This window comes from Ochlerotatus camptorhynchus, unplaced genomic scaffold (genome assembly GCF_037179485.1).
Source record: "Ochlerotatus camptorhynchus isolate MF236.1 unplaced genomic scaffold, CSIRO-AGI_Acam_v1.1 ptg000462l, whole genome shotgun sequence".
Taxonomy (NCBI): domain Eukaryota; kingdom Metazoa; phylum Arthropoda; class Insecta; order Diptera; family Culicidae; genus Ochlerotatus; species Ochlerotatus camptorhynchus.
The window spans coordinates 72,763-85,264 of NW_027040948.1; the positions used below are offsets into that span (position 1 = coordinate 72,763).

At 37.5% G+C, this 12,502-nt stretch overlaps 1 protein-coding gene across 1 annotated transcript in view; it reads left to right on the forward strand.

The window, feature by feature from the left end:
• The first annotated feature begins 604 nt into the window (after nucleotides 1–604).
• Nucleotides 605–12,502, forward strand: part of LOC135712181 (BRCA2-interacting transcriptional repressor EMSY) — a 28,033-nt gene continuing 16,135 nt past the window's right edge. Inside the window, exons 1-2 of the mRNA XM_065235144.1 lie at nucleotides 605–970; nucleotides 1,074–1,248. Coding sequence (XP_065091216.1) covers nucleotides 910–970; nucleotides 1,074–1,248 — 236 coding nt within the window. The 5' untranslated portion in view covers nucleotides 605–909. The remainder of the gene's footprint in view (nucleotides 971–1,073; nucleotides 1,249–12,502) is intronic.

Sequence of the window (12,502 nt, forward strand, 5' to 3'; positions counted from 1 at the left end):
TAATGTTTTGCTTAACGACGTGTTTGGGGTATCATCCAAACCTTTTGTTGAATAGTTTTTTTTTATTTGGGTTATCGGCCCCTAATAAAAATAACCATAAAAGAGAGCCAAACCATTTGTGGGATAGTTTACCCATTCGGAATACAGTTCGTTTATGGTATTTGTTAATTAGGGGCGTCCCGAGATGAGTGAAAAAACAGTTTATTTTGGGTACTTTTTCAACACTGTGAACCAAGGTGACTACATATAGGTGTTCTAATGTGTCAAATTCATGATTCAGCCATGTTGGATTTTTGTATGGGACAGCGACCGAGTTTGTTTGCAATTTGCTCTAAAACCGCACTTTTCCCCCCCGTGGCCTCATAGTGATAAAAGCTGTATCACCATTTATACGAGCATTTATATACCCACCATGCTGTGAACCTCGCCGTGAACGAGCGAATGAAAGCTGTACACAAAAGCCCCTCGTTCGGTTGTTTTGAAAGCGTCGCCTCGGCTTATTGGCACGCTTCGACTTCAAAAACACATCGTCGCGTCGAGCAAAGCGAAGCCATGGTGTTGCCAGCGCTGACTGTATGCTTCGCACGATCAAAATTTTGACGTCTCATAAACAGAAATGGAAGAGGACATATTATGCGAATGTTGAATTTGTGTGTAAAATTCTTCTCTTGTTTTGCGATCGGAAGTAGATTTTCAACGACAGTTTTGCAGCCCCAGATACCGGCAATCGGATCGATTATGTGAAACAGACGAGTGCGCGTTGGATAAGTTCCTGGCCACGAACGAAAAAAGGACAGTTTGGAAGAAGCGCCAGGTTTTTTTTCAGTACGGACAAAGTTTGACTTTTACGAGGCAAACGCTCGGGATTTCTTGTGCAAAAATAATTGAAGATTCGTTAGTTGGTTAAGGATGTGGCCAATCAAGCTGGACATGACCCGGGACGAATGTCGCGGTGTCCTGCGACGGCTTGGTAAGTAGCGATGTGGCAGCGAAGATCTCGCACAGTGTTGGAGGCATTTTCTTTTGCCTACGCTTTCTGTTCGCTTACCCTCCAAAATTTACTTTCCTCACAGAATTGGAGTCCTACTCGAGTGTTATGAGTACATTTCGTGCGCAGGGAGGACTGTGCAAGGAAAAAGCGCGGATTCTCGACGAGCTGCGGAAGCTGTTGCATATTTCCCAGGATCGGCACAAGGCCGAATCCCGGCGGGTGGCCAACGACGAGCGGCTGACCACGGTGGCGGAAATGTGAGTATCAAAAAAAAATTAAACTGAGAGGCTCGTTTTACTTCTGTGGGATTAATAAACTTAATCTCAAGGTCGCTGGGCGGTGTTTTGGTTATTTTGTGTTTGTGTCAAGTTGGTAAATATCAATAACAACCAAAATTTCACTGAAAAAGGCCTTTAAAATTTCGCTAATGTAAACAAATAACAACATATGGATAATATCAGCGCATAAATCATAATATTCTTCTACACTGATAGTGGTAAGCTCCAACCTTATCTAGGATGCTTCGCTACATACAAAACGAATACAATAATAATTATTGGTAACTAAAGTTAATGTTTAACTTTTGGCGGTTAATTAAAGTGATATTTAAATGCAGACAAGTAAAAAGAAAATAATGCATTAAAATGGCTTATAATAACTACGTACAACAAAGGGAGCCGTGTTAATTTAAAAAATAGTACGGCAAGCCTGGTTCCGCACTTTTTGCCGAAATGTGATATGATATTTTTTTAATCTATTTTAGGTAGGTATTCCTTATCCAGAACAAACAATCATTGTGAACATTTTCGTATTTTCCAGAAGATTATATATTTTTTGGATTGCTGAGATAATTTCACTACACAACGTTCTATCTACCATGCTATTGCATTTTAAGTGCGTGATGTCCGGGAAAATCCGAAAACCAACAACTCTATCTATCTTAACTCAGTTATCTGAATTTGACTGTATGAGCTGTTTATGTATCATACTAACCGACAATTATGGAACACTTTCAGTTTTCACTTCAACACGCTGGACATATTAGACCTAAAATATAAACATCAAATAATGTACGCAAATTGATAAAAATTGCCACTACACCTACATGGTCAAAACCAACGAGTTAATTGAAAAAGTCCTTAAATTATTAAACAGTTGAAATAATTAAAAATATTTTTTAATAAAAAATTATATATAAAAAAATAAACTAAAAACAGACGCACAATTTATCAGAATCCTCATTTAATCGGGATTGTCAATTATAGATTTAAATAGTCCTAAATGGAGCCTAGAATTATTTTTTTAATCGCTTTATTGGTCGCATTGACGTTTAACTATTAATTTTTTGGCCTAGAACCAGTAAACCCTATAGTCGCTATATTCATAGTCTGGCGGATAGAATCTCGGGGACCAATTCAGCTGTCAAATAGCGGAACCAATCGAGCAAATCACGACCAAAAACAGAAAAGAGCACATAAGCTATTGCGAACAAAACTTCGGAAACACTTTTCTCGTGACTCAAGGCGCGCCTACGCAAACTTAGGTTGAGAAAAGTTTGCCCTATCCGATGATGCCGATAAATTGCGTTCGTTTTGTTTATAAAAGTTGATAGTACCTTTTCAATTTTTGGTCTAAAATATAGTGAATTGGTTCCGCTTTTTGATAGATCGAAATTCTATCCGCCAGACTATGAATATAGTGACTATAGTAAACTCGTACCAGGTGACGTAACCGCACATTTTCGGCCCGTAATTACTCTTTTCGTTTAAAACTTATAATATAGGGGAAATGGCTCTAATGTTGGCCTATGGATCTAAGATTGGGCCTGCTGAGTGTACCCAGCCTTGCTCGGGATTCAATATTAGCTTGAGTTTATGCGCCAATTAAAAAAAAAACCATGCTATATTGTACGTCCCCCTCTTATCTAAGGGGCTACCTCCTATGACCTCCACATGCCAAATTTGGTTTCATTTGCTTGATTAGTTCCCGAGGTATGCAAAAATTTCTGTTTCATTTGTATCATCCCCCCACTATTTGTTTAAATTTAGTCACTAATCTTTTTTACGACCAATGTTGAGTGTAAAGAATTTGCCTTTATACAATCGCTACATAACGCTTACTTGGGTAACTAATTTGCAAATTTGTGTCCGAAAAATTCATTGGAAATCTGCGAAATCTAATAATGTAATATTTTTTTTTCAACTCCTTGATCTAGATTCTTGTAGAGTGGCCAATAAAACGGGAAAATCGGCAGAACCAGGAACCGAACCCAACCTAATTCTGCTTAACTTGTTAACTATATGTACTTTTTTGCTCTATGTACTTTACCTATGTATGCAAACCGATTTGTGATTTTCCTTAGTCGGGATAGAGAATCATAAAAAAGTCCTTACTCTCAAGTAATTCGGAGTCACATATTTTTAGGGGATTTTACCGATCAGACTTATGAGGTTCAACTCGTGCCGTGTGACTTAAAATTTTCTGTTTGAATAGTTTTCCTAGACCGGTCTCTTAATTGTTTTTTTTTCTTTATTTAGGAGATTTTCAGCCGCTGGCTGGTTCATCTCCGGGAGCCCCAGAAGGGGGCTTCCCTAATTACATAGTTGAGAGTTTGGAGAACCCAGAAGGGGTTCTCCTGGAGGTTGGTGGGGCTCCAAAAGGAAGTCCCCTTAGTACAGAGTACTTTTTTTAACAGAGTTCATTATAGTTCCTGTTTTGGTTCTTAGCGTGGTTGGCGGATCATGGTGTGAATGGCGGTGGTCGTTGTCGAAGGCAGTCAGGTAATCGTCATGTGATATCCAGGCTTATTCCAGTGGTCTTCATGTTCGAGGCGTAATCATTTTGTAAATATTGATTATATTTTATAGAACAGTCCAGCATCTTTTGGGAAAACTATTAGGGTAATCCGTGGACGGGTCGTTAGAGAGGGTGTTACGTACAGTACTGGACAAAATAAATCATACACCCATATATTTTTTCTTTGGAGGTCGATATATCAGGTAGATTCAAACATACAATAATGGTTTGTTCTGCAATACTTCTGTATGTTTTTCGTTAAAACTGTGCAGGTATAGAATATTCAATATATTGTATTACTTTCTCAATCATCATTTATAAGTTGTAAAAAAAGAATTTCGAGTTGGACAAAATAAATCATACGCCTGATTTCTTATTGAAAATTCTTGTTTAATTCAACTTTCAACATACATTTTAACACTCTCAGTATATGGTATGACCACCCTTTGCTTTCAACACTGCTTCCTACCGTCTTGGCATACTTTCGACGAGGTTTTGTAGATATCCTGAATCGATATTCTCCCACGCTGCTTCAAGTGCTTCAAAATAAACGTTTTTGTTGGAAACCGATGCTTTATCCACTTTGTTGTCCAAGTAAGACCACAAATTCTCTTGAGATCGGGAGATTGGGGAGCCCATTCCAGCGTTTTGATCCGATTTGATTTGAAAAATGCCATTGTTTTCTTCGCTGTGTGCTGTGGGTCATTATCGTGTTGGAAAATGTAATTGGATTACAGGCCAGTTTTAAGTAGCGAAACCTCCAGATTTTCACTTAAGGGGGTATTCCCAATCTTTTGCCTTTTTTCGGCCTGTTTTTCAATTAATTTTTTTTTCAAGGAAAATGAATAGTAATGCGCCTAACTCTTTGGGATTCTTGTTTATTGAACATTAAAGTTTACAAATAAATTTTTTTCGACATAAAAAAAGACATTATTGACGTCACAAAATGGCGGCAAACAGACCCCTGTTCGCCGCAAACGCCTGGACGGGCGAAGACTTTTCTCTGGAACGGCTTCATCTGAAACAGATTTCGTGATGAAATTATAATCTGCATAAGATTCTCTGGAGCTTCTCCCGTTAGCAGCAAAAAATCTTGCAAATTAACAAAATGGCGGCCATATGAAAAAACAGGCGATTTTTAGCCCGCTTTTTTGCAGCTTTAAGGTGCTTCAAACAATGTTAAATGTTAATATTTTTGGCTGAAAGTGGGAGAAGCTCCAAAGAATTTAATAAGGAACAAAATGCGCAAAGATTCAAGTCAATATCTCTTATAGTTTCTGAGAAAAATCTTCGCCCGATAAAAAAATGTGGTTTCGAGAAAAACGCGTTTAAAGTTTTGACTTTAGTTAAAACCATTTGGGGGTTCTTACCATTAGTCAGCTATGCCTGGACACCGAATTCGCTGATCGGAAAACGGCTTGGGGGGATGAAAGTATATAGTCTAAAGTACAAAAAAACGTGAAAAAAAAAATTTGATTTTTTGAAAAAAAAGATCGGGAATACCCCCTTAACAAGTCAATGTACACATCTGCAGTCATTATTTCCTTTATATGAGCCAAGCTTCCAACACCAGATCACGCAAATGCTCCCCATGCTTTTGAATGTATGGTTCCTTAAGAGCGTCACCGGAACCTCGCCAAACCCTTGATCGCCTTTTCTGTCCAAATAACTCAAATTTGCTCTCATCCGTTCACAGAACTCGTTTCCTGAAGTCCACAGTCATTTCGGCGTATTTTTTTAGCAAATTTCAGTCGCTTCCGTTGGTTCCGCTCGTTGATAAAAGGACGCTTCGATGCCAAACAGCTTTTCAAACCGCTCTCATTAAGCCGCCGGCGAACAGTACGTCAACTTACATTGAGATCCATCGATTCCACAATATGCCTCGACGAATACTTCGGATTCTGCTTAGCCATTCGAACAATTCTGATGTCATCACGATTACTTGTCGCACGATGACGTCCTTGTCCGGATAAATTCCTCACAATTCCTCGTGTTTCGTACTTTTTCCATATGCAGGGTGTCGACTCAAAGTCGAAAATAAAATTCCCTGACTTTCCAGTCGGTTTTCAGAAAAAATCCAGTCCACAAAACTTCGTTATTTTAACCTAAGAAGCTACATCGTGATGTGCTTTATTATACCGTAGTGTAAATTAATGTTAGTTTAAAATGAGCAGCAGGGTAAGATTTCGAAAATATCAAGAATAGCATACTCATGGGACTTACAACAGAACTAATACAATTTTTACAGACCATATGACCGACTACCTACGAAGGATGTGAATAAACCTAGGGCTATAAATACCTATTATTATATAATAATGAATAACGACTGCTCATAACTGGGCTCACTATTCATTACTAAGTAATAATAAGAATATTTAATCAATGTCACCAAGCTCTCAATTTGTGTTCATTATTTCACAGCCAAATAAAAATCAACCCGTAGACGATCCTTTCTCTTAACATATAAATTATTGTAAAATAACAGAGTAGTGATTATTCTTGCTTTGGCAACCAAGCCTGAGGATGCACTGCTCATGCATTAGTCAGTTTCGTACCCTTTGGAACTCCATATGACAACCGCAGACATGGTAAACTAATTTAAGTTTAATTATCATTAACATTTTATTCTCTCAGTTAGTTCACATTACAACGAGAAATTGCAAGTTGAATATGTGTTTATTTTCGGATTACTTTTAAAAATCTTTATCATTTGAGCCGAACGATTTTCACCTGCAAATGACGATCCTTGTCTACATGGAAAGCGAATGCGATTTTTCGAACTCGCTGAATAAGTTCATTCAAAATTTGTAAGTTTTCGAACCCGCCTGCATGAGTAACACTACCATAGATCTGACGTCGCGCTACGACTGAAGGCCCAAACGCAATGTGGGCGGTAGCGGAACGGAAACGGTGTCACAAATGACATCAAGATCAGGGTGTCTACTACCTGGAAAAAACCTGGAAAACCGGGAATTTACAGGGAATTTTATTTTTTCTGGGAAAACCTGGAATATTCAGGGAATTTTGGTTCCACTCAGGGAATTTTCCAATTATCACTTCATTCGTAATTCAAAAGAAGTTTTTCGTTCAGTTTCTCGAAACGTTTCTTAACACTGAACTTGACAAGCATCTGACAGCTAAGACAGCGTGTGTGAACGAGACAAGTTCATTCAGAGAGTCTTGTCACGCTCGCTCTTCGCTGATTTGTATGTGGATGATCAAAATCGTCGTAAAAAGTAAACAGCCGAAAAATAGAGACTGGCAACCGTCAAAAGGAAGCATACGAGGCATGTATTGTATAAGAATAAGCATTAGACTGATGCAAAATTTGACTTTTTCGCTCCACAGTGCTTAAATGGTTTTAAATCGGGTCCTGATTAGCCTCTCAAAGTTACAACTCATTTGGTTAGAAACAGACTTCGCACAAGCCATTTGAAGTTTACATGTAAATTACTATGGGAAATCTCAACTTTTTGTTCATTGCCTTCTAGTCTTTTTCCATATTGAGCTGCGGAACAGTTCGATAGCCATTCTTATAGAAAATTTTCTCAGCTACAACTTTGCTGCAGATCATTTCTATGTAAAACGAGATAGGAAAAAGTTATTAATTATTTAAGAGATTGGTAAACTTATGACATGATCAAACAGCTGCTCTGTAGGCAACACTGTATTTTGCAGTGTGACATAGTAGCCATGATTTTTGTGTTCTATTCAACGCCCCAGAAACACCAATGTTGCCTGCTGAGCAGTTGATTGAGCATGATCATAAGACATCAGCGCATTGAACCATTGATAACTTTCGATCCTTGCATTTAATCAAAAAGTGGTCTTGAGCAAAGTTGCAGCTGGGATAATTTCCTACAAGCACAGTTCAAAACTTTTGAAGCAGACCAATATGATGAATTATTAGATAGACATGAACAAAAATCTTGGTTTTACCATAGTAATTCCCATACAAACTTCAAATGGTTTGTGCCATCTCAGTTTCTCACCAAATGGGTTCAAATTTTGAGAGGTTATTCAGGATCCGATTTGGAACCGTTTAAGCATTGTGGAGCGAAAATTTCAAATTTTGCATCACTCTAATAAGCATGCCAGACAGCAGGCCTACATAGAATTTTTTTTTGAGCTTTAGAGAGGGTCGGAGATCTACTGAGAAATTTGTTGAGCTTCAGGGTAGTTCGTAGATCTTGAGAACAGAACTACAAACAAATTAAAAGTAATTAACAGAAATTCATAAAAACAAAATCACAAGAGAGGTCGAAGATCTTCAGATAAATGTTCAAAGAAATTTTCAAAACTTCAAGCATGTAAAAATAATTACTATAAGCGAAATTTTGCCAAATCTTCAGGGAAATTCGCATAACTTCAGACAAGTCCAAGAATCTACAGTGAAATATAAAGTAATTCACAGCAATTTGGAGATCCTCGAAACATTATTCAACATCAGAAAAGTTCGTAGATCTTCAGAACAAAGCTACAGAACTTTGAAAAAAAAAATACAGGACTTCTGAAAAAATCACAAGAATCTCAGAAATGTTAATGGATCTTCAGTAAAAATTGCAGAACTTCAGGGAAGCTCGGCGAATAAAAAAAAATATTTACACGATTTCAGGAAGATTTGTAGATCTTGAGAGAGACATTTAAAACTTCTAAGAAGCTCAAATATTTTCAGATAAATTTTGACAACTTTAGGTAATCTTCAATTTTCAAATCTTCAGGGTAACCCGAGAGGAATTTACAAAACATCAGAGAAGTTTACTGAGAAATTTATTGAGCCTCAAGTTTTTTTTGTAGATCTTGGGAATAGAGCTTTACAACTTTACAGAACTTTAAAGATATTTGCAGGAATTTGACAGAAAGTTTCACAGTTCCACACAAATGTGAGATCTTCAGAAAAATTCGTTAAATGTCAGAAAAGCACCTCAATTCCAAAAACAAATCGCAGCGAAGTACAAAAGTACAATATTTTGCAGAACTCCATGGAAGTCGGAAATAGATAGATCTAAAGAACTTCAGAGAAGTCCGTAGACCTTAAGAGAAGCCCGTAGACCTTAAGAGAAGTCTGTAGAACGTCCGAAAGTTTGTACGTTTTTAGAAAAATTTGCAAAACTTCAGCAAAACTCACAGATTTTCGGGAAAGTTCGCCGATCTTTAGATAAATAATCCACAAAGTTTAAAGAATTTTATAAAAGTTCGGAGATTTACTGTGAAATTTATTGAACTTCAAAGCAGTTCGTAGATCTTTAAAGCAGAAATACAGTACTTCAGAAAACTTTACAGAATTTGAAATAAATTTTAGGAACTTCAGAAAAGTTCAGAGGGTAGATCGTAAATCTACTCAAAAATTAGCAGATGTTTAAATAAATTTTCAGAATTTTACTGCGGTTCTTGGATTTTGAAAGACATTTACAGAACTTCAGTTAAGTTCACTGATCTTTAGAGATATTTGCACAGCTTCAGAAAAACTTCAGAATACTTCCTAAAACTTCCGGAAAGCTCAAAAATTTCTAGATAATCTATTAATTCTTTAGAAAATTGTATAGATGTTCAGAGATATTTGCAGATATTCATTGAATCATAATAATCTGCAGAGAAAATTACAGAACTTTCGAGAAGTTTTTAGATTATTGAAAATTATGTGAACATCAGAGATAATTGTTGATCTTTAAGGATCTCAAATATTCAGGGATTCAGGAACTTTGTAGATTTTTAAGAAAATTTGCAGAACTTCTGAAGAACACACAGAACTTCAAAGAAATCTGTAGAACTACCTAGACATTAGCAGATTGTCAGGAAAGATTGTTGATCTTTAAAGAAATTTTACCGGAGAACAGAAACAAAACTTCAGCGACGTCAGAAGGTTTGAAGACCTTGCAGAACTGAGTTGTTAACAGAAATGTTCAGAACTCAAGGAATCATGTATTTCTAGTGAGAACTTTTCCCACTAGCTTGTTTAAAGTTGGTATCAGTGTTGGAAAAGATCGCGATATTTCACGAAGTTCACCAGGGGAAAAGTTCGCGAGTCATAGTGAGTTTTCGAGAACTTTTCCATCACTGGTTGGTATCGACATCCTGGCGAAGTTTTGAAATACATTTTCATCTTCATATCGCAGCTCTTGATGGACAAGATGAGCCAGATCCCTGCCGGTGTTCCTCCTGAGCAACCATTTCCTACTCCACAAAGTTCACCTTCTTTTTCTCATTTTATTTAAAATAATAAAAGCAAATACGTCTGCCGAAACTAGCGCAATTTTCCGGTAATTCATGATGGAAGAATTTACTTTTGATTCCTGATACAGTTTTGTTTTGAAATCTAAATTGACAGTTCTTTCGACATGTGCAAGCAGTGTGAACACCAGCAAACAGGGGGGTTCGACAAAGTGTGTCGAAAGTAAATTCGAGCAGATTTTTCATTATGGTGGTGGTCAAAATCAGACCAAGAAATCAGATAGTCTCAACGGACCTTAAGAGATTTTAGACATGTGAAACCATGATTTATTCTGTCTTGGTCTTCCAAAACATATTGTTATCAAATTTTGATCTATCGTTTTATCGAAATAGTATAGACAGGTTTCTTACTTGTATTTATATTCTTGAATTAACACAAATACCAAAAAAGAATCTAATATTGATTGACGTAATGCATGTTACTGTATGAATAACTAATGTGATTGCAAAAACCAAATACAGTATTACACCCATGGATATAATTTCTTTTCGCAAATTATGTGTAGGATAAATGCACCAATAGTGGAGGTACTTTAGTATAATATGTTACTATGGTGGCTTATAGAGTCTCCCTAAGCCGCTATAGAAGTACATTGTACTAACGTACCTCCACTATTGGTGGTACAAATTAATATTAAACAACCTATGTGCATCTGTTCTGCTGTAATATTCAATAACTTTTTTGCTGTGCCGACTTATAAGTACCAACGCCCAAGTTTGAACAATCGAAAATAACATAAATCAATAAGTACATAAAAGGGATTCCAGATGGATAAATAGATAAAATAATAATGTGTATAATTTGTATGCACCTGGAATTTTTTTCATTCGACCTGGAAAAACCTGGAAAACTCAGGGAGTTTGATTCCTTGGATTTAGTAGACACCCTGAAGATGCCTAACCGCACTCGATTTGATTCTAAAGGGCCACCCACAATAGTCCGTCACCGTCACCGTCACCGTCAACGTCAACGCATCCGTCATGTGCTAAAAATGCTGACGGACGCATTGACGCAGCGGTTGCGCACAATCATGCGTCACGCGTTGCGTTTTGACAGTAGCATAATAACGTTTTAATCATTTGTTTTGGTAGAAGATTTAATATTAAAAAAAAAGTTCGAACATTCTGAATTTGGGAGGCGATTGGTGAATGGCGAATTGGATTTGCCAGCACTCAAATGAAGTGATGCCGTATTTCATTGTTGGGAGTGCTGCATTTCCTCTTAAGAATAACTTGCTCCGGCCATATCCAGGTGTTGGCCAATTCAAGACAACTTCAATCAATGGCTGTCCAGAGTCAGGAGGAATGGTGATGGGAACGTCAGTGAACCTGGTGAATGGCGTACATTAGTTGATCCTCTGAGATGTATTAACTCTGCGGCCCTTCAGACAGGCAACAATGCGACACGATCTGCATACGTTAACCGAAATGTGTTGGCCAAACATGTATTCATACAATATTTTTAAAGGATATATAAAACATTGCAATAGTTTAAATTGTATACAAAGCTATTTGACTAGTTGTATTTTATTGAAAAAAAAACACTGAAATTTGTTTGGGAATTGGGGTTGGCCCTTCATACAAATGCAAATTCCTACTAACAATGCAATAACAATTCAAAGCAGCACGGCACAACATACGCTTCTGATTACGCTGATGTGACAAAACAGCAACATGACGCTGCGTCAATTTTGAAAATTTTCAAAATTTAGCACAGCGTCAGCGTTTTAGTACTGGCGCGCAGTGAGCGCAACGGATCTTTGTGGGTTGCTAAACTGAATAGCGTTGGCTCAAACCAAGCTGTCAGTTGACACAGACGGTGACGGTGACGATGACGGACTATTGTGGGTGGCTCTTAACTCGTTTTCAATCAGACAAATTGGCTTACTCAGATCGGGCTTTTCCGCTACCACTGCCGTTCCGCTGTCATTGCGCTTGGGCCTTGACTCTTCCCTCATGTTTTCAAAAAGATATTCTGCATTTACCGAAAAACTTCTCTCTGCATTGGCGTTGCCATGCGATAAGCAGCAAATCATTTTCGCAACCAGCAATAGTTCTGAATACGCCGACCAATAACCTGTGCCAAAAAACGTCCAGTCGTTCCTTTTTGCGATCATATTGATCAAATGTGCATTTACCTGTGCAATATTGTTCAGATGGTCAATATTAATGAACCTTTCCATAACGCCTCTAACCATTTGAGACATCGTGTTGCACAAAAAAGGCACGATAGGGTTGTCCATCTGAAATTCGCATTGAAATGGCTCAACTTCGACAGCAACTGATTTGAAGAAAGCAGATTACAGAGTTATAACATGTTATAACGGTTGTCAAATAATTGCAACACAGAAACCACCATCAAGATAGTGCTATAACATGTTATAAATCTGTTGTCTGAACGTACTATTAGCCATCAGCAGCGAGACTTTCAAACAGTTTTTAACATCTTGGTAGGAAGCTGACGTTGTTGCCTTGAATAAA